Source organism: Eufriesea mexicana, unplaced genomic scaffold, assembly GCF_001483705.2.
Source record: "Eufriesea mexicana isolate 0111107269 unplaced genomic scaffold, ASM148370v2 scaffold2818, whole genome shotgun sequence".
Classification (NCBI taxonomy): Eukaryota; Metazoa; Arthropoda; class Insecta; order Hymenoptera; family Apidae; genus Eufriesea; species Eufriesea mexicana.
This window is the reverse complement of record NW_016910880.1, coordinates 688,916-712,464: the sequence shown is the minus strand read 5'-3', so window position 1 is coordinate 712,464 and position 23,549 is coordinate 688,916. Positions and strand designations below refer to the sequence as shown.

General features: G+C 41.0%; 1 protein-coding gene across 1 annotated transcript in view; it reads left to right on the top strand.

The window, feature by feature from the left end:
* LOC108550449 (discoidin domain-containing receptor 2) overlaps positions 1-23,549 on the top strand; it is a 109,833-nt gene that overhangs the window by 78,175 nt on the left and 8,109 nt on the right. Inside the window, exons 7-11 of the mRNA XM_017904195.1 lie at positions 5,790-5,997; positions 8,585-8,680; positions 15,527-15,702; positions 15,956-16,127; positions 21,728-21,990. Of these exons, the coding sequence (XP_017759684.1) occupies positions 5,790-5,997; positions 8,585-8,680; positions 15,527-15,702; positions 15,956-16,127; positions 21,728-21,990 (915 nt within the window). The remainder of the gene's footprint in view (positions 1-5,789; positions 5,998-8,584; positions 8,681-15,526; positions 15,703-15,955; positions 16,128-21,727; positions 21,991-23,549) is intronic.

The window sequence follows — 23,549 nt, the reverse complement described above, 5'->3', positions numbered from 1 at the left end:
AAGATAATTAAAACCTGAAACAAAAAATAATTAGTACCTGAAAGGAGAAATTATTATTAAATTATTCAAGAGAGTGGACAATGGCCACTGAACAGCCATTGATCTAGCCAACGATGATATATAAATAAACCAACGACGAAGCATTCGAATATTGTTCCAAATACTCGAATGCACAAACAATGAAACCTAAAATAAAAGAAATAGAATCTGAAAGAAGAAATAATTAAAACCTGAAACAAAAAGAAAGAATATTAACGCGGACCCTCCGAACTCGAACCGACAACTGGCTCGAGCCTGCACGCGGGGCCCCTTATATAGCAGCGGCCGGGCGAAGATCGGCGAAAATTTCCGAACTTTACCGATTCCTTTAAAAGTTACTTTTCCGTTGTAATAACTAATAATTTATTAACTTTTTTGACTTTTATCGTTAATATACGTTGCAAACTATTTATTACCAACAATTTTAATTTGTTATTAACAATAAATTTATTAATTTATTAACTTTTTGTAAGTTATGAATACATTTTAACACAAATACGTTGTTTATTTAAGTAGTAGCTAATAATTTATTAACTTTTTTGACTTTTGTCGTTGATATACGTTACAAATATTTGTTATCAACGACTTTAATTTGCTATTAACAATAAGTTTATTAATTTATTAGCTTTTTGTAAGTTACGAATACATTTTAATAGAAATACGCTGTTTGTTTAAGTAGTAGCGAATAATTTATCAACTTTTTTTATTTTTATCGTTAATATACGTTGCAAAATATTTGTTATTAACAATAAATGTAGTAATTTATTAACTTTTTTGCTAATTATAGATACATTTTCACGCAAATACGTTATATATACTAGTAATAGCCAATAATTTAGTAATTTTTCCGCTTGTATTATAAATTTACGTTGTGACTAATTTCTTATTAGAAATGAGTGTAATAACTTTTAAACTTTTGCTAATTATAGGTATGTTTTAAGACAGAAATACATTATTAGTTCAAGTAATAGCCAGTTATTTATTAATTTTCTCACTTTTATTATAAATTTACGGTATAAACAATTTGCTATTAACGATATTCATTTGTTATTAACAATAGGCGTAATTATTTATAAACTTTCTGCAAATTATAGGTATATTTGAACAGAAATACATTATTAATTCAAGCAACAGCCAGTTATTTCTTAATTTCTTCACTTTTATTATAAATTTACGTAGTGAACAATTTATTATTAACGATATTCATTTGTTATTAATAATAAATTTCATGATTTATAAGCATGTTTTATAAACTGTGACTACATTCGCACTTTCATGGTACAAATTTCCTCGATATGTTATATTTTTAGCCAAAATGAAGTATTACACAAAAGGTAAAAATGTTAAAAAATTCAGGCTCGTCTTAAAAAATACATGGAAATTTATTTTTTAACAACTTTATATTAAAAAGTCATTGATATTTATATATCGAATAGAGAAACTTTTTCAAATTGCAAGTGATTTAGAAAAGCTTCTTATACTTTTGCAATTGGTATAAAAAAGCACCTGAAAAAATATACATGTTATTCCTATAAAAAAATGAGATCTACTGGACGATGATTTTGGTGTCGATTACTCACGATCACGGCCCTGACGAGGCTAGATCTGCGAACAATGGCTGCATGGCAGCAAAATCCCGCTTTCGGGTTGTCGATCTATATTTTACCCTACCTTTCAACATTGAACATCATTTCAATATTATTTCCCAATGATTTCTTCAGAAAAGTCTGCAGAATACTCTACTGTGTATCAAATTCCTGTCAGACAAAGAACTTTTCGTAAAAATACAAAAATATACGTAGAAAGTACGCTCGGAGGCTTATTTTTAAACTTGGATGACCAATTATAGTTATTCGGAAGCACCCCGTATCGATAAACTCGGGATACTTTCACCCAACTAATAAGGCAAGAATAAACCTCGATACATTCTCACTTTTTACGTAATACTTCATTCTAACCAAAAATCGTGGCATTTCACAAAAAATTCGCATTTTTCGAAAATCAAACGCGATGGAAGAATTTCGTTTACGTATTCGTGTCGAGGAAAGTAAATTCTACGAGAATCACGTAATGGAGGCTACAGATTAGAGGAGAAGGTAAAATTTGTTAGACAGTGTAATTGGGAACAATGTAACGGAAGTATCGCGTATCGTACACGAGATAAAATTCGTTTTCACGCGAGTCCATTCGCGATGGAGTCTCACGGATCATTATTTCCGGTCGATAGCGAGTGGTATTCTTCTTTTCGAAGTGGGGTCCAATTTTTCAATGAACTCTATTTCGTGCTGGCAATAGTGTGTCCGATATTAATTTCGTCACCTTTATCCGTTGCTACAATGACTGTAAATTTGTACTCTCCTGATCTTCTTCACCGACCACTCGTTACATTTTATTGGACCTAAAATTTAAATTTGTAATTCCGGGTGTTTGTTAGTTTGCATGATATTAATGAAAAATTGTCAGACCTGTATGACGAGTTCTTCCTGTAGTCATAGTATCGTCGACTAGCAAGTAGAGTATCAATTATAGTTGGCTTATTCACTATCTCAATGACCCATAGATGCATCTGTATAAACAAAATTCCATATATAGTGTCGAAAGTTATTTATTAATATCTCGGAAATTAATGAAGAACTTTATTAATTAATTATAACAGAAATTTCTCTCTAAAGTCTCGTGTCAATCAGGAAAAAATCGGATCATTATTTCCGGTCGATAGCGAGTGGTATTCTTCTTTTCGAAGTGGGGTCCAATTTTTCAATGAACTCTATTTCGTGCTGGCAATAGTGTGTCCGATATTAATTTCGTCACCTTTATCCGTTGCTACAATGACTGTAAATTTGTACTCTCCTGATCTTCTTCACCGACCACTCGTTACATTTTATTGGACCTAAAATTTAAATTTGTAATTCCGGGTGTTTGTTAGTTTGCATGATATTAATGAAAAATTGTCAGACCTGTATGACGAGTTCTTCCTGTAGTCACAGTCATCGTCGACTAGCAAGTAGAGTATCAATTATAGTTGGCTTATTCATTATCTCAATGACCCATAGATGCATCTGTATAAACAAAATTCCATATATAGTATCGAAAGTTATTTATTAATATGTCGGAAATTAATGAAGAACTTTATTAATTAATTATAACAGAAATTTCTCTCTAAAGTCTCGTGTCAATCAGGAAAAAATCGAACGTTTATTGTCGGTACCGTCAAATTAGAAAGTATTTAGGGAACTCGTTAAATTTGAACGAAACCAACGTCTAAAATAAATTTTATATAATTCGGGTTTAAACAAATCGACGTTTAAAATAGATTCGAAATTATTCTCAGAAATTAAAATTAGCGTAATTATGATTGGTTGACGAAGTAAATATTCACAAAAATTTAAGCAAATCGGCGTGAGAAAATAAATATAAAATAATTCTGAGGAAGTAAGACGATGGTAATTTCGATTTATATACGGATTAAAAATTCACAATAAATTTAGGCAAATCGGTATGAGAAAATAAATATAAAATAATTCTGAGGAAGTAAGAATGGTAATTTCGATGAGTATACGGATTAAAAATTCGCAAAAATTTAAGCAAATCGGCGTGAGAAAATAAATATAAAATAATTCTGAGGAAGTAAGACGATGGTAATTTCGATTTATATACGGATTAAAAATTCACAATAAATTTAGGCAAATCGGTATGAGAAAATAAATATAAAATAATTCTGAGGAAGTAAGAATGATAATTTCGATGAGTATACGGATTAAAAATTCGCAAAAATTTAAGCAAATCGGCGTGAGAAAATAAATATAAAATAATTCTGAGGAAGTAAGACGATGGTAATTTCGATTTATATACGGATTAAAAATTCACAATAAATTTAGGCAAATCGGTATGAGAAAATAAATATAAAATAATTCCGAGGAAGTAAAACGATCGTAATTTCGATCGGCGGTCGATTCAAAAATTCCCGAAAATATAAGCGGCGTGACAAATAAATATAAAATGATTCCGAGGAAGTAAAACGATCGTAATTTCGATCGGTGAACGATTGAAAAATGGAATTGCGCGCGACGCGACGCGGAATCACGCGCGTATACGACGTCAGCGCGAAATGTCAATGCGACGCAGCGGACAGATCGGCCATATCTCCTTTCATCTGGATGAAAGGCCGCGCCATTAAAAGTGAGTCGACCTTAAGTACTGGTTATTGCTTACGGTGATCCGCGCGAGTGGTCCATCAACTAGCTCCTATTAAGGCGTATATTTCTCTCTTCTTCGATGCTCGGCCTTGCAGCGCGCGAAATTCTACCGCGTAACACCACGCATTGTTATATTATTACATGGGAATTAATATAAACGACGACGTTAATTGAATGATATTTTAACTAATCCTGAAATTGAAACTGTATCACCGGCAAACATAGAAGCATCGCGACGCTGCGCATCGGCATCCGCGGGGGAATGCGATTAAATTCATCGAATTACGCGACGTGTTCTCTAATTAATTAACCATCTAATTTTCTGATCGACATCGTTGCCAACGGAACGTATTATCCTTCGTGGATTATTATACTTACGCAGAGTTCGATGAAACACGGTAAGAACGTTTCCGTCGGTAATTCGATATTCAAATTTTAACTAATTAGAGAGGAACTCTCGCATTCATTATAACAGAGGCCGAATTAACCGCCGATGATTAATACTAATAATCCCCTAATTTCGAATACTGTTGTTAAAAATAATACTCACAATTAGAGTAATTAATATCGTAATAATAGATCGGTATCATGCAGAATCCTCCACCCTCCTAAACATTATTCTTCGTAAATTTTCACCGAGAAATTCGATATTTAAATTGTAATTACAGGGAAACCTATTACAATAAACTATTATAACTAATGAAATTAATTTATCCTATTGGAGTAATATTCCATATAGTATTAACGTGTAATTCCACTATTGAAAATGACGCTAGCAATAATTAATAATACAGCAACACGCTTCGTTTGTTAGATTAGTATCATCCAGAATCTTCTCTCCTCCATAACATATACCTCTCGAATAAAACATAATAACAATCCTTCCCCAGATCCCCCAAATCCGATGTTCAAATTTCACCTAATCGCGGAGAAACTCGAACCTAAAATAATATATCCTGACCAATAACATATTGCAAAAATATATTAACCCTTTGCACTCGACGACTTTTTGGCTAGAGAAGAGTAGAAATTCAAAGATTCTCTACTTAAAAAACTGACGATACTTTTTTGAGTAGCAAAACAAAGAATTGTAGAATTATTTGATTTCGATACCTCGGACATTATTACATTACATTAAATTTGATATATTAACCCTTTGCACTCGAGAGGTGACCGTCAGTCACCATTTCATAAAATTTGAAAGATGGATATTAATTAATATATCAAATTTAAGGTAATGTGACAGTGTGCGAGGTATCGAAATTAAATAACTCTACCTGTTAATTATTATACCGTTTCTTACTTACTGCTAGGAAAATATTACCAGCCTTATAGCAGAAAATTTTTCAACTCGTATAACTCTTTGGCCAAAAAATCGTCGAGTGCAAAGGGTTGATTAATATCGTTCTTCCAAATTTAAGGAAACGATGACTAAAGGTCAACTCTCGAGTGCAAAAGGTTAAAATGCTAACGGCGATATTTCGATTAACTCTAAACCATAAAGAACAGTTCGCATCGAGATCAGATACACGCTAAAAATGCGCCATGTTGCAGGTATTCTCGAAAGCGGACGTGTGGTTCAGCGCAGATGGCGCCACCTACGAGGAGGAGCCGCTGTCCTACTCCTACATACCGGATATCGTGCTGGAGAACGCGAGGAACGTGTCGATCGGGCTGCACGAGAGGCAAGGACGATTCCTCAAGATACACCTGTACTTCGCCGCCCGATGGATCATGATCAGCGAAGTGACGTTCGACGGAAGTAAGCCTTTCATCGCGCTGCCGCCTTCCTCCATCGATCATCGTCCTCGGCAACGATCTCGAGGCGACGTCCCCCGATTAATCTTTCGCTCTTTCCCCCCGCTAACGCGGTTTTGCGTAATTAGGCAGCTGCTCGCGAGATCTTTGTGCACGAGCCATAACAAAAATCGCGTCCGATTAATTACCGTTTCACGGATCGTCTCAGCCGCGAATCGATAACGGACAGAGCCGTGACGACAGCCGGATTATCCGTTGTGAACGCTGCAGTGGCTCTTAACTTTCGTCTTTGTCTCGAATATCCGCACCCTATCTTCCCAATCTACGCGATAGCTCGAAAAGAGACCTCGCGCACGGTGAAAACGCGGCTGCAGATCCACCGCGGATTAGGGTTGCCGCGTGTACTCGCCATGATGGAACGGTGATAAGGGGTGCAAGTCCGAGGCAAAGGTTTTCAATCGCGATAAACGGATTATTCCTGTCCATCGCTTTGAAACTGTGCCGAAGAGCTCGTGTCGCTGATTGGAACGAAATTTTGATAAAAATGGGAGGGGGAGGTGTAAGAAGGGGGTAGATAGATCGATTTATTACTGAATCTCGAAGGGAAAAATTAGTCTAATTCTCACTTTGTTGTTTTATATTCTATACCGTGTGTTTTTCGCTTTATTTCTAACTATCTTCCACTAACCCTCCAATAGCAAAGGTTTTTAATCGCGATAAAGGGATCATTCCTGCCCATCGCTTTGAAACTGTGACGAAGAGCTCGTGTCGCCGATTGGAACGAAATTTTGACAAAAATGGGGAGATAGATCGATTTATTACTGAATCTCGAAGGGAAAAATTAGTCTAATTCTCACTTTGGTCTTTTATATCCTATACCGTGTGTTTTTCGCTTCATTTCAAACTACCAACACGACGAGCAGATAAACTCCTATAAAAGGGGTAGATTATTAATTTCGAGTATTGCATAATTTCCAACATGTTGAGGAAAAAACCTGCAGTCGATTGCATTGATCGAATACCTTTACGAAATACCAGAGTCGGTTCTAACTTGCAGAAAACATACAGGGTGGTTCACGTAATTTACACACCTCTGTAACTTTCAAAATATGTATTTCAGAAAACAAAATTCAGTTTCGAATCTATGAAAAGAATAAATACATTGCAGAATGTACCTCATTTAAACTTATCGTACATTGTATATTGTATTTTAGAAGTTACAAAGGTGTGCATGTTGCGTATTATTATGATATAATATAGTAGGTTGGGAATATTACACAGGGTGCTCCAGCATTGTACCATTGAAGAGGGGGTGATTCTACGTGAAAGAACAAATAGTTGGAAGCTTTGTTATCGAGAAAATGGACTTTGAAAATTGACCGATCTCAATACTGATTTTAGCTTATGTTCCCACTTCTGTGCATAGGTTTACACGGCGCCCTGAGCACTTACAGAAATTTGGTTAGTGAATTTGTATACTATCATCTTCAGTTTTGAGTAAATTCCACCCTGCCGCCATTACTATTATATATATAGAATAATTCGACAGTAAGAATTTTTCATTTTTATCACGGAAATTTCTTCTTTCTTATTACTCCTCGTGTGCCATGGGGCCCAAGTGACATCTAACTCGTGTCCAGATCCATTCATCTAAGCAACTCAATAAATATTCGAAGCCGATTGTCTCGATGACGAAGATGAAATGACCAAATTTCAAATTTTATTCTTTATTTTCAATTTCTTTTCTCGCGTAATAAAATACCCCCTTCTCGGTTAGCACTGATATTGGCACACCCTGTATAATACATAGTTAATATTCCAAGTCTATTGTCTCGATGACGAAGCTTCATCCGAACAAATTCCAAATTTTATTTTTTATTTTCAATTTGTTTTCTCGCGTAATAGAATTTACCTTTTAGGAATTAGAATTTATTCTACGGCTATAGCTGACGCTCTTATAGGTTTCGGCTGAATAATTTAATTCTATCGATATTCTCGCCTAATATTGAAAAAAAATTTATATAAACGAAGGAATCAGAGTCTAAAATATTGCAATAACAATTTCAGGACTCGGTTACCACCGATATTGGCACACCCTGTACGATATATAGTTAATATCGAAAGAAGGTAGCATAATCTGACGGAAAATTTACAAATTTGCACAAACGAAGGAATCAGAGCCTAAAGTATTGCAATAGCAATTTCAGCTCTCGGTTACCACCGATATTGGCACACCCTGTACGATATAAAGTTAATATCGAAAGAAGGTAGCATAATCTGACGGAAAATTTGCCAGCGATCAGAAGCGCGTGCTCTTCGGAACACCATTCCCGGTTAACTGCTCCTCGTCGAGGTTGTACCCGTTTATAAGAGGCGGTTAAGGGCACGCGATGAATAAAGGCACGATATAAAAGCATCGTTACTCGCGAATATTACAAACAGCTTAGCCTAAATACGCGTAATCCGTGGTTGTTCAACGCGCGGGCGAATTTGCGCGGGGCGAGGGGCGCGGGGCAAAAAGGCTTTGTTGCGAGGCAGATTAAGCAAGACTTACAACGGTTTAATTAGCAAGACACATCTGCTTGTTGCAGCGAATCCCTATGAAAATACGACGGAAGAGTCAGCAGCAGAGTTCGGTAACCAGGAAATTCCATTGAACCCCGAGGTGGATCTTAACTTGCAAACAAGTAAGTGACTCGACGGTGGCGGCGTTTAATTCGTATCAATCTCGGGTTAATTACACCTGGAGCATTCGAAACTTTTCCTTATCTCGTCCGTTTGATGATCCGTTTGTTCGAGGAATCGGTTGAAATCTCGCGTGTGGTGATAAATTATCCACGGGTCCGTACGGGGCACGATACAGCCCTGAGCGATAATCCTCCCCCCTCTGCCACCCAATTATCTCGATTACTGTTTTGTTAAATAAATAGCGACGTTTTATGCGATTAATCGCGAGCAAGATTCACTCGCGAAGGAAAAAGGAAGATGGCGGCGGTTGGTTGGAGAAATAACGGGGAACGGAGTGAAATGCGAGGAATGCGTGTATATACGTTGCCATATACGTGTAACTTCATCACGCTTAATTATTACCCTTTGTTCTTTACCCTTTAACCGTGCGACTCATACACTCTGATTAAAATTTCCTCGCTCGGTCGCGCTTCGGCTTTAAGACCGGTACGCGTACACGAGTAGCGTGTAACAGCTTCATCTTCTTACCCCGTAATTTGACGTGCGTAATTAAAATTCACGAGATATGCGCTTATGCCTGGTCGTAGAATGGAAATCGGTATCGCGAATTAGTACGAAGGAATTCCAGGTGTCTTATTTCTTTATTACCAGCATCTCGTAAGTCGCAACCTACTAGGGACATTAATCCTTTGCAGTCGGCAGATTTCGCTCTAGATTTTTCCGTACACAGGATTTAAAGTCGATATATTGTAGAGATGGAATTGGTGGTGGTATATAGAATCATTATTTATTAATAATAAATCAAGAGTGTGTGGGTGACGATTAAACACACGAATATATATCGATTCCCAACTCGAGACTACGTTCAACTCAACAACGCAATGACAACTCAGCCTGCAACAACTAACTGCTCACAACTAAAACTGTCTACTAAGAACTGCCTCCAAAGAACTATCCACTAACTACATTTTGCCTTTTTCTATATCTTCCCCAACATGTACACGTTTTCCAAAAGCCTCCCCAACATGACCATCCCTAAACTCTCATTCGACTCTATTGTCACGGGAAAATTCACGATACTTACGATAAAATAAGTTTATTAAAAATATACATTCCAGAACTCGACAGAGTAGTGGGCACGGCAACAATTATTTTTCTGAGCGGTTTTCCTAGGTCTTAATAGATTTTCCTGAGGGTAGGGTGATGATGACCATAGTCCTAGTCACGGGTTGGTATTTAGGATGTTTTCTGGACTTCAAAAATGGCGAGTAAGGGAAAATGACTAAACTATTTCGAACACGATGGCTATGTGTTTCCTGAGTCAATGACGGATGGTTATCAGCAAATATCACACTATCATAAACATTCTTTGCAGTCGATCCTCCTACACGTGGTCACTTTCGTTCTAAGTCCAAACACTCTTCGCATTCTTTCAGAACCGCACTCATCCCATTCTTCTATATGTATGTGTACATACGCATCGGGAAATGTACCGGTTATGATAATTTCCGGATCGCGGAGATTACAGGAATTAAACTGTAATAATAAAAGAGGGAAATATAATCTTCTTACCATTCCCGGGCTAAATTTACGCTCGACTGGAATATCTCGAAATATTTTGCGAATTTTCCACCGGAAAAGCGGACAGAACGCGCGATCTATAAATATCCGTCGAGTTCTCGCTTAAATTCTTATTATTCCCGAGTTAAATTGCCAGATTTATAATCGAATCACGCGATGGAAGTTGTCCCACTTCCTGCGTCGCAATCATCCGGCCGACATCGGTCGGTCGGAAAATCAATTTCCCAATTTGTTCGTCCGATTATACAGCAGAATAAGCCCCTCGCGATCGAGTTCGTCCTCTTTCACTTTGAGAGTACATAAGGTTTGTCCGTCGAAGTAACTTCATTAGCGAAACCAGGCCGCCATTCTTTGCCGAGCAGGGGATACGATTAGAGGAAGTCGCGTGCAGCCGTGGTAGGGGCGAGACGAAGAAACTTGGATAGTTTATAATTCGCGTAGCAACTTCGTCGTAACGTAAACAATTAGTCGGATTAAGAGGGTACTCGTTCGGGAAAGCGGGCAAGACGGAGAAAGCGAGAGGGTCGGCTCTCTTATTGCTCTAATGAATCGATTTCATCGGGTAAAAAGCACGCCGCGAGCTTTTCCCACCGAGTCGCGAGAGGGTGTGGCGCGGACAAAAAGGTAATCGCGGGATGAAGGATGAGATTAACGAGAGGGTGGCTCGAAATTTCTCCCTCCCCTCGAAATATATCGCGGCTCTCCCTCCGCCGATTTTTCACCGCCATTTTCTTACCGACCGATCTGCAAAAATTTAACGAAACTCCGCGAGAAAGCATGGTTGTGAAGAACCATAACATCGTGAACCATTTTCCATCCCCCTTTCTCTCGGACTGACGCTTTTCGACGCACCGAGGAATCGAATTTCCAATTACCATGCAAAATCTCCTATATCGATATCGATATCGATCGTGCCACCCCTTATTGCCAATTTCTTCCACCATTCTAACCCTTATTATGCAAACCTTGCCTCGGTTCTTTTAATCGCACGGTATAAACTCCATTCTGCATTTTTCTCAGTGAAGAATTGCTCGAAAAATTTGTATACCACGTTCGTTTCGATATATCCTATTCTATATATTCTATGTATAAAGCGGCAAGAATATCTCGTTCCTTTGAGAATGATCTAGGAAACGTGTTCTCGATTTTGATAAATAAAATAAATTACCAATTCTTAGTGCTCGTATCACGCGATGCGAGTAAGGACGCGAACGAGAGAATATTGTTCAGCCTCGACCCCAGAGAGATGGAGGAGAGGAGCGAAAGGTCGAGGGTAAACAAGGAGAGAAGCGACCACTACGCAGGGTTTAATTACGCGTCCCTGATAGATCAAACAACGGAATCCTGGTCTCGGTTTTCCCGGAACGTAGCCAGAAGGCCTGGTCGAAATATTTCTCTCGCTCCGTCACGAATGACGGGTTTCGTGTGGCTACGATCGCATCTAACGAACGGAATAAAGAAACCAGTGCTCTGACGCCATAACGAGACGAACACGCGTGTTCGCGCGGGGTTTCAACATATCCTGGCGCGAAGGGGCGGAAAGATAGGGCGCGTGGAAAGGGTGACGTTGGTGGCGTGCAAACGCGTGCCATATGGGGTTTAGGCGAGTCCAAAGCGTGCGTTAACAGGGCAACTCGATGTATCCGTACATGGGATCGCGTGTGGCTTGATTTCCGGCTCGCGTCGCGATTACACGCAACTCCAACCACACTCCTGCAAAATTCAGGGGGCGTTTAGGGTCGCGATTTTTCCTAAAATTTAGGGGCGTTTAGAGTCGCGATTTGTCCTAAAATTTAGGGGCGTTTAGAGTCGCGATTTTTCCTAAAATTTAGGAGCGTTTAGAGTCGCGATTTTTCCTAAAATTCAGAAGACGTTTAGCGTCGCAATTTATCCTAAAATTCAGGGAGCGTTTAGGGTCGCGATTTGTCCTAAAATTCGGGAGGCGTTTAGGGTCGCGATTTTTCCTAAAATTTAGGGGCGTTTAGAGTCGCGATTTATCCTAAAATTCAGAAGACGTTTAGCGTCGCAATTTATCCTAAAATTCAGGGAGCGTCTAGTATCGTGATTTGTCCTAAAATTCGGGGGGCGTTTAGAGTCGCAATTTATCCTAAAATTAAGGGGGTGTTTAGAGTCGCACTTTGTCCTAAAATTTAGAAAGCGTTTAAGTTCGCGATTTTTCCTAAAATTCAGGAGACGTTTATGGACGCGATTTTTCCTAAAATTTAGGTGGCGATTAGGGTTGCGTATTGTCCCAAAATTCCATCGCTAAACGGGGTCATAACCATTAGACATCTTTAACAATCATTGCTTCTAATGTAATTTAGATCCGCGTGTATTTTAGGTTAGGAATTAAGTTCAGAGTTAGCAACAAGCCGTTCTAAGGGTTGAAAATACTAACAAGATCCGTAAATTCTCCTTTTAAAATATTTCTGATAAAAATAAATATATCTGTAGGTATATTTCCTGGTCAAAATTTGATACAAGCATCGAGGTAATAGGGACACAGGCCTATTCGAAATTTAAGGAATATTAACACTAAACGTACCAGTATTCTACACACACCTATTCTTACCATAAAGGGATAAAATCAAATGATATATACCTTCGTGGTATATAAGATATGCAAAGAATTTTTCTCGATAAAAAGTAAATTAAGAGAAAAAACCGGAAAGCGAGAAATTAAACAATCAGATAACACGAGAATTTACAGAAAATCAGGTAAGCGAAAGAAATAACGATGAATGCACGATTTATAAAGTAAATTTCGAAAGGAGTCATTTGACCCCGCTTGGTACGTTTAGCGTTAACGATTTTGAAACACTTTGACCCAAATAATTGGTCGTTCTATTAAATCGAACAGTCTCTTCCGTTAGCAAGTTAATTAAATATTGATGATAAATTCCTGACCAAAAACTATGCTCGTCGCGAGGAATATTCGACCAGGCTGCCGGGGCACAGGGTCCATAACGGGATCCTAAGCGAAGTAGAGTAGAGAGAGATGTCGGGTGTCAGTTGGCGCGTTAGAAACGCAAATTGTCCCATCGACGAGGTTTAGTCGGTAATATACAGGGAATTAAGGTTACGTTCGCGATCATGTTTATCTTGCGAGTTACTCCGAGGTGCATGAAACGTGGTCTCGATGTTAAAGTACCCTTCAACCGACCGCGCAAACGGCCGCGAAATTTAACCTCGTTTCCCGCGCTACTCGACAAACATTTTCGCACACCCCCTTTCGAATAATCCGGCAGCGGATAACGCTTCGCCGGGCTAGTTTGCCTTTCCGACAAAAGCAGGAGGGGTCAGCGAAAAAAGAGCAGAAGCGTTTAATGACTGGATAAAGAGCGGGATTAACAGAGGAGCCGGGTGAACATCGGCGTAGAAAGAAAATTAGAACAAGAAGGTACGCCATTGCCCAGAGAAGCCTAGAGAAAATCGGTCCAGACGCGATCGCTCTGCCTTGGTACAGAGTCGGTGATGACCGGCTCGACAAATCTTCCAGGACGCGTCCTCGACGCGCCCTCTTTGGCCCCCGTTGTCGGGGGGATGAAACAAAAATCGGACGCACGGTTGGTACGTCGTTGGACGTAACGAGGGGAGAAAAACGATGGAATAGAAACGGGCGGAGTGGTGGGTGCGAGCGCGAAAAGAAAATAAAATAAAATAAAGGGAAAACGAAACGAAGGTGGAAAGGGTGGAAAACGCGGGACGTAAGAGGCGAGAAAATACAGGGGGCGGGGGGTAGGAAAAAGAGAAACGAGAACGGAGAGCCAATGGAAGCGAGTACCCGTATCGAAACAATGCGAAACGGGGCGCTGTTTATGCCTGTTGATATTATCGTCGAGCATCGCTCGAAGGTGGAAAAAGGAACAAGAGGCGGCTCGGGGGCCAGGGGGTAAGAAAGGAAAATGGCAAGGCGAAGAAAAGAAGAGAAAAGAGAAGGGTAAGAAAGTGGAGGAATACGTAAGAATGAAAAGTAGACCGCGCAGAGCGAGGCGGAGTGGGGCCGAGTGGAAAGAAAGGGAACAAAGCGATGGGACAAGATAGAGACGGGAAACAAAAGGAATTAAAAGCCCTCCGGCGTGTCTCTGTCCATTTCCTTTTTTCCCACCGATGGAAAGGGGCGTCATTTAAAGGGTAGATTTTCCGGTTCGAATTGCCGTACGGGGTCCACGGGGACCCGTGCTCCCGAATTAAAGTCGAAATTGCATGGACAGCCGCTGGCGCGGGGTATAGGAACTCGGTCGCGCCATCTGCCGGCTCTGCCTTTTCGCTTCCAACGTGGCGGCTGATCGAAGAAAATCGGTCTCCGAGTCTCTGTGTCGGGCACTGGGAGATCTTGATCGCCACGCGAGGCCACTCTCTCGGCCCTGGCTTATTTATTTCTCTCGTAAAACCGGCGTCGTGACGCCGCTTCCGTTTTCGTCCTGCACGAGCCGCTCGGCCGATAAAACAGCGACCGGCCGACATGAAAAATTGGAAGAATGTAACGGCGCATTGTAAAGTCGCTTTATCGAGCTGCCCGCGTTTCGTCTTTCTCCAACTCCTTGTCCTTTTCTTATTATTACCCCGTTTCGTCTCTTTCTCCCGACTCTCTCCGCTTCATCGACCACTTCCTCGTGCTTCTCGTTCTCGTCGCGTTGCTTCGGCTTTCTCCCGGGGTACATAAACTTCGTTCACCCGACTCTCTTCCTCTTTCCCCCTCTCTCTCTCTCTCATCGTGCAACTGCGATTAGCCTCTTCTGCCGCACTAAAATGTTACGGTTTTTTAAGTGACGGAAGGGTAAGGTGGCGCTCCGGGGTCGCGGCGCCCTTTACGAGCGATAAAACGGTTTGCAGAGGAAAAAGATTCGTCGGTGTCGCGAAACGATCGTTTTCAGTCCACTAACTCGAATTGCGTTCCTCGTTCGATTAAGCTCCGCCGTGCCGATGAATTTCGAATGCTCCGTGTCGCGTGTCCGTTTAAACCGGTATCTATTTATCGCTCTACTTTTGAATTTATCGAGGGAAGAGGAGACGAGGATTAAGCGTAATGTATAATTACCGTTGTATCTCGAAACGTATCTCGGATCGATTTCCGCTGCTTTCCTCCTCTCTTCTCCCTTTATTTTCCTCGAATCTGCATACGTAATCGCGGAGACGAAAGTCTCGTTATTTTTTCACGTGGTTCGTGATCAATCCGGAGGCTCGGTTATTTATACGAGCTGGAACGAAAATACGAGGTATACCGACGAGCGTTCTCCATTAAAGCGAAACATTTGGCATAGTTACAGCAGCGGGAGAGGGTCAGGAATATTTAGAGGTACTAATAGGTGTTCTGACTGCCATTATCCTACTTCTTCTGCTGGTGTTCGTCATTATTCTACTGCTGAATCGACGGCAAAAACTTCAGAGCTCGCCGACCGTTCTGAAAAATCCATTTGGATTCGCCATAAACATGAAGGTAAGATCCGGCTCATAAATATGCCGAAACTTTTCTACAGCGATAAGACGGATTTTAATTCGTCATTAAAAGTCCGCCAACTTCGTCATCCCGGGATGACACGAGTCCACTCGAGTCGCTTCTCGCTTGGGTGGAAGAAAGGGTGAAATTAATTCGCCGAAGAGGAGCCCGTTGGACCAGACATCGAACAGGTCCTTCAAATATGGCGGATATTTTTCTGTATCTCGATATGAACCGGTCGAACGATTTTCAGGGACTCCTCCTAAATTTAACCCCCGGTGGAATGCTGACAGAAACTGCCAATCACGTGTCGCCGGACATGCCCGAGGACGGAAGTATGCACGAGTCTTTGACAATGGAACAATTCGATTCACCCCTTGTCAGCCCGCAGTATAAATCTACGTACGCGATAGTGGCCACTTCCGGTGAGTTTTACAACGCGAAATCCTTTGCTCCTTGCGGCGAAGAACGCGATGCAACCTTTTTTCCCCGCTTTTTCTCGGTCTCGCTGGTTAATTAAAATCTCGATAGAGGTCTGTCCTTTGTCGTCCTCGTAATTTCGAGGTCGCCGTGTTAAAGTCTCTCGCAATGGCGATTAAATATATACTACTGATCGAAAGATTGAAATATGGTTTCCGTGAGACAGGAAAATTTGGAAGGGATATCGGTGAAGAATTTTGTTGTCGATGTCGTTGACACGGGTTCGAAATTAATTTTAAAATCGGCAGATTCCATTAATTTCCGAGGCGTCGCTTATTTAATATTTGAAAGGTCCTGTGCAATAAATGCTTTCGACGAAATTAAATTTTACTTTCACCTAGATGGAACGGGAATTACATAAATTTAATTATTTTCAGGGCGTGCGTTTAGGGTCGCGATTTGTCCTAAAATTCGGGGGGCGTTTAGGGTCGCGATTTTTCCTAAAATTTAGGGGCGTTTAGAGTCGCGATTTTTCCTAAAATTCAGAAGACGTTTAGCGTCGCAATTTATCCTAAAATTCAGGGAGCGTTTAGGGTCGCGATTTGTCCTAAAATTCGGGAGGCGTTTAGGGTCGCGATTTTTCCTAAAATTTAGGGGCGTTTAGAGTCGCGATTTTTCCTAAAATTCAGAAGACGTTTAGCGTCGCAATTTATCCTAAAATTCAGGGAGCGTTTAGGGTCGCGATTTGTCCTAAAATTCGGGAGGCGTTTAGGGTCGCGATTTTTCCTAAAATTTAGGGGCGTTTAGAGTCGCGATTTATCCTAAAATTCAGAAGACGTTTAGCGTCGCAATTTATCCTAAAATTCAGGGAGCGTCTAGTATCGTGATTTGTCCTAAAATTCGGGGGGCGTTTAGAGTCGCAATTTATCCTAAAATTAAGGGGGTGTTTAGAGTCGCACTTTGTCCTAAAATTTAGAAAGCGTTTAAGTTCGCGATTTTTCCTAAAATTCAGGAGACGTTTATGGACGCGATTTTTCCTAAAATTTAGGTGGCGATTAGGGTTGCGTATTGTCCCAAAATTCCATCGCTAAACGGGGTCATAACCATTAGACATCTTTAACAATCATTGCTTCTAATGTAATTTAGATCCGCGTGTATTTTAGGTTAGGAATTAAGTTCAGAGTTAGCAACAAGCCGTTCTAAGGGTTGAAAATACTAACAAGATCCGTAAATTCTCCTTTTAAAATATTTCTGATAAAAATAAATATATCTGTAGGTATATTTCCTGGTCAAAATTTGATACAAGCATCGAGGTAATAGGGACACAGGCCTATTCGAAATTTAAGGAATATTAACACTAAACGTACCAGTATTCTACACACACCTATTCTTACCATAAAGGGATAAAATCAAATGATATATACCTTCGTGGTATATAAGATATGCAAAGAATTTTTCTCGATAAAAAGTAAATTAAGAGAAAAAACCGGAAAGCGAGAAATTAAACAATCAGATAACACGAGAATTTACAGAAAATCAGGTAAGCGAAAGAAATAACGATGAATGCACGATTTATAAAGTAAATTTCGAAAGGAGTCATTTGACCCCGCTTGGTACGTTTAGCGTTAACGATTTTGAAACACTTTGACCCAAATAATTGGTCGTTCTATTAAATCGAACAGTCTCTTCCGTTAGCAAGTTAATTAAATATTGATGATAAATTCCTGACCAAAAACTATGCTCGTCGCGAGGAATATTCGACCAGGCTGCCGGGGCACAGGGTCCATAACGGGATCCTAAGCGAAGTAGAGTAGAGAGAGATGTCGGGTGTCAGTTGGCGCGTTAGAAACGCAAATTGTCCCATCGACGAGGTTTAGTCGGTAATATACAGGGAATTAAGGTTACGTTCGCGATCATGTTTATCTTGCGAGTTACTCCGAGGTGCATGAAACGTGGTCTCGATGTTAAAGTACCCTTCAACCGACCGCGCAAACGGCCGCGAAATTTAACCTCGTTTCCCGCGCTACTCGACAAACATTTTCGCACACCCCCTTTCGAATAATCCGGCAGCGGATAACGCTTCGCCGGGCTAGTTTGCCTTTCCGACAAAAGCAGGAGGGGTCAGCGAAAAAAGAGCAGAAGCGTTTAATGACTGGATAAAGAGCGGGATTAACAGAGGAGCCGGGTGAACATCGGCGTAGAAAGAAAATTAGAACAAGAAGGTACGCCATTGCCCAGAGAAGCCTAGAGAAAATCGGTCCAGACGCGATCGCTCTGCCTTGGTACAGAGTCGGTGATGACCGGCTCGACAAATCTTCCAGGACGCGTCCTCGACGCGCCCTCTTTGGCCCCCGTTGTCGGGGGGATGAAACAAAAATCGGACGCACGGTTGGTACGTCGTTGGACGTAACGAGGGGAGAAAAACGATGGAATAGAAACGGGCGGAGTGGTGGGTGCGAGCGCGAAAAGAAAATAAAATAAAATAAAGGGAAAACGAAACGAAGGTGGAAAGGGTGGAAAACGCGGGACGTAAGAGGCGAGAAAATACAGGGGGCGGGGGGTAGGAAAAAGAGAAACGAGAACGGAGAGCCAATGGAAGCGAGTACCCGTATCGAAACAATGCGAAACGGGGCGCTGTTTATGCCTGTTGATATTATCGTCGAGCATCGCTCGAAGGTGGAAAAAGGAACAAGAGGCGGCTCGGGGGCCAGGGGGTAAGAAAGGAAAATGGCAAGGCGAAGAAAAGAAGAGAAAAGAGAAGGGTAAGAAAGTGGAGGAATACGTAAGAATGAAAAGTAGACCGCGCAGAGCGAGGCGGAGTGGGGCCGAGTGGAAAGAAAGGGAACAAAGCGATGGGACAAGATAGAGACGGGAAACAAAAGGAATTAAAAGCCCTCCGGCGTGTCTCTGTCCATTTCCTTTTTTCCCACCGATGGAAAGGGGCGTCATTTAAAGGGTAGATTTTCCGGTTCGAATTGCCGTACGGGGTCCACGGGGACCCGTGCTCCCGAATTAAAGTCGAAATTGCATGGACAGCCGCTGGCGCGGGGTATAGGAACTCGGTCGCGCCATCTGCCGGCTCTGCCTTTTCGCTTCCAACGTGGCGGCTGATCGAAGAAAATCGGTCTCCGAGTCTCTGTGTCGGGCACTGGGAGATCTTGATCGCCACGCGAGGCCACTCTCTCGGCCCTGGCTTATTTATTTCTCTCGTAAAACCGGCGTCGTGACGCCGCTTCCGTTTTCGTCCTGCACGAGCCGCTCGGCCGATAAAACAGCGACCGGCCGACATGAAAAATTGGAAGAATGTAACGGCGCATTGTAAAGTCGCTTTATCGAGCTGCCCGCGTTTCGTCTTTCTCCAACTCCTTGTCCTTTTCTTATTATTACCCCGTTTCGTCTCTTTCTCCCGACTCTCTCCGCTTCATCGACCACTTCCTCGTGCTTCTCGTTCTCGTCGCGTTGCTTCGGCTTTCTCCCGGGGTACATAAACTTCGTTCACCCGACTCTCTTCCTCTTTCCCCCTCTCTCTCTCTCTCATCGTGCAACTGCGATTAGCCTCTTCTGCCGCACTAAAATGTTACGGTTTTTTAAGTGACGGAAGGGTAAGGTGGCGCTCCGGGGTCGCGGCGCCCTTTACGAGCGATAAAACGGTTTGCAGAGGAAAAAGATTCGTCGGTGTCGCGAAACGATCGTTTTCAGTCCACTAACTCGAATTGCGTTCCTCGTTCGATTAAGCTCCGCCGTGCCGATGAATTTCGAATGCTCCGTGTCGCGTGTCCGTTTAAACCGGTATCTATTTATCGCTCTACTTTTGAATTTATCGAGGGAAGAGGAGACGAGGATTAAGCGTAATGTATAATTACCGTTGTATCTCGAAACGTATCTCGGATCGATTTCCGCTGCTTTCCTCCTCTCTTCTCCCTTTATTTTCCTCGAATCTGCATACGTAATCGCGGAGACGAAAGTCTCGTTATTTTTTCACGTGGTTCGTGATCAATCCGGAGGCTCGGTTATTTATACGAGCTGGAACGAAAATACGAGGTATACCGACGAGCGTTCTCCATTAAAGCGAAACATTTGGCATAGTTACAGCAGCGGGAGAGGGTCAGGAATATTTAGAGGTACTAATAGGTGTTCTGACTGCCATTATCCTACTTCTTCTGCTGGTGTTCGTCATTATTCTACTGCTGAATCGACGGCAAAAACTTCAGAGCTCGCCGACCGTTCTGAAAAATCCATTTGGATTCGCCATAAACATGAAGGTAAGATCCGGCTCATAAATATGCCGAAACTTTTCTACAGCGATAAGACGGATTTTAATTCGTCATTAAAAGTCCGCCAACTTCGTCATCCCGGGATGACACGAGTCCACTCGAGTCGCTTCTCGCTTGGGTGGAAGAAAGGGTGAAATTAATTCGCCGAAGAGGAGCCCGTTGGACCAGACATCGAACAGGTCCTTCAAATATGGCGGATATTTTTCTGTATCTCGATATGAACCGGTCGAACGATTTTCAGGGACTCCTCCTAAATTTAACCCCCGGTGGAATGCTGACAGAAACTGCCAATCACGTGTCGCCGGACATGCCCGAGGACGGAAGTATGCACGAGTCTTTGACAATGGAACAATTCGATTCACCCCTTGTCAGCCCGCAGTATAAATCTACGTACGCGATAGTGGCCACTTCCGGTGAGTTTTACAACGCGAAATCCTTTGCTCCTTGCGGCGAAGAACGCGATGCAACCTTTTTTCCCCGCTTTTTCTCGGTCTCGCTGGTTAATTAAAATCTCGATAGAGGTCTGTCCTTTGTCGTCCTCGTAATTTCGAGGTCGCCGTGTTAAAGTCTCTCGCAATGGCGATTAAATATATACTACTGATCGAAAGATTGAAATATGGTTTCCGTGAGACAGGAAAATTTGGAAGGGATATCGGTGAAGAATTTTGTTGTCGATGTCGTTGACACGGGTTCGAAATTAATTTTAAAATCGGCAGATTCCATTAATTTCCGAGGCGTCGCTTATTTAATATTTGAAAGGTCCTGTGCAATAAATGCTTTCGACGAAATTAAATTTTACTTTCACCTAGATGGAACGGGAATTACATAAATTTAATTATTTTCAGGGCGACTAGGCACGGAAAAATATTTAAATTGCGTCTTTTCTGTATTATTGTGTTTGGAAATTTGTCGAAACTTGAAATTATGATTATAGAGGGTTCTCCCTAAAATTCGCGCGAGATTTGAATTTTGCGTCATTTGTGGGGTAAAATATTGTGAAATATTGAGAAAGAATGACAGAGTGACAACTGACAGTTCAGAGTTATTAAAAATGGAGCGCTGTACGAAAAAACAATGCAACTTTATTGTTCAATAATATTTACAATTTTTAATTAAAAATCAAAATTACTTCTTGCGTGAATTTTGGGACACCATATATATATTTGCATTAATGTTATTGTCTCGCCTGCTCGATTCCCGGGAAAGAGAAAAATTTTCCGCGAGAATGCAGGGGCGTTGGAATCGGGGAAGTTCGCCGGAAATGTCCCGACGTTTCCTGTATTCCGCGGAGGCACGGGTCAAAGGGTAAATAAAAATCGATTTCTTTCAAGAATCCCCGAAAGACCTGAAGGACGTGAACGTCTCGGAGGAGAGCGTTCGGCTGGATACGAGACCGGAATCGACCATAGGACCAGCGAGTTGTTCCTCGTCGCCGACCAACTCTCCTGCACGGCATTCTCAACACTACAGGACCCTGCAAAGTTACACCAGTCCAACTGCGAAACTCAATATCGCGGCCGCGTCTAATCACCAGCGGGACGTCGATCAGATCCACTCGAAACGCTGGCACACAGCTCCTAAAGAGAAACACAAGGTTCGTTTTCGCTACCGCTTGCCTCCACTTTCAAGATGAAATTGATTAATTGCTTCTTGCTGCGGGTAATTACGAATGGAGTCTAAATCGAAGGAAATTATTAGCGTCGATGGTACAAAGCGCGAGATCGAGCACGAGGCCCCTTTTAGCGAGGATCGAAGTGGTCAGGCTGCCGCCATTTGCAATTGCTATCCGAAAAATTTTTAATCAAACGTTTATTACAGGTAATAGGAAATTATTTCCAGAAAAAAGATAATTTAAACTTCGGTTTATTTTCGAAGGGAAAATAATTTAGTTTGGCTAAACACTTTTAGCCAGGGGTAGCATTATTACGCGTTATTATTAAATTCGTACTCTTTTTCACGAATCGAGGATTTCTTGTCTTACATTATTAATTGTCTTCAATTACTGATATCATATATCTATTTCTGTTCATTCTTTTATACGATGCTTGTTCTCTCGGTATCTTATCTCGATGAATTCTCGCTTGTAACTCACCTACCCAACTACTCTCTCATTTGTCCTCTCTTCTATCATACATTACATAAAAATACGCAGACCATACACCATTTAGATCAAGATATATTAACCCTTTACATTGTGAGCAATTTTTGATATGACCTACCAGTGACTCCGAATCACTTTAACTCTCCTATTAGTCCCACATACCAGTCAATTGGCATTTCATTTTTATTAATTTTTCTGCCAAAGGTATACCGGTATAATATCTATCAGTAAACATATGGTAATCTAGTGCTTCGGGAATTTTATCTGATAATTTTTCTAGTGCCGCAATTGTGGTAATGGTTAACATAGATTTTGAATATACACGTGCTGATATAACCCTTTGCACTCGACGATTTCTTGGCCAAAGAGGAATCGGAGTTCAATGATTTATTGTTACAAAGCTGACGATATTTTTCTGAGCAGGAATAAGAAATCGCATGATAATTAGCATATAGAATTATTTGATTTCGATACCTCGCACACCGTTACATTATCTGAAATTTGATATATTCATGAATATCGAGCTTCGAAATTTTATCAAATGGTGACTGAAGGACGCCTCTCGAGTGCAAAGGGATAATAAAGAAGCGATGTCTGTAAGAAAGGGATGAATGAGACAAGTATGCATGGGATGCCAATATCTAATGGATTCGGGTTATCGTGATAAATGAGTATGCGTGTAATGATTGAGATGTTGCATAAATTATGTATGTTCATGTAATGTATGAAAGTAGAAAGAACAAACCAGAGAGATTGGTCATAGTAATTGAGTTGTAATAGTGAAAATAGGTGTGACTATGTGAATGCAAGAAATTAATTAGATTTATATTTAATATTTGTGTTTGATCATTTTCGTAATTAAACAAAGAATTGTTCTTATTGTTATTGATATTTCATCCAACTCTAACAGCAATGGCGGCAACGGAGTTACAGGCTATCTATCTTACAGTGCAAAGGGTTGAAACCTACGTTGATCTAGGTTTCATTACCACAAGAACGAAGGAAAAATTCGATAACTTTTTAAAATTTCGACCATTTGTTCATTCCCTACA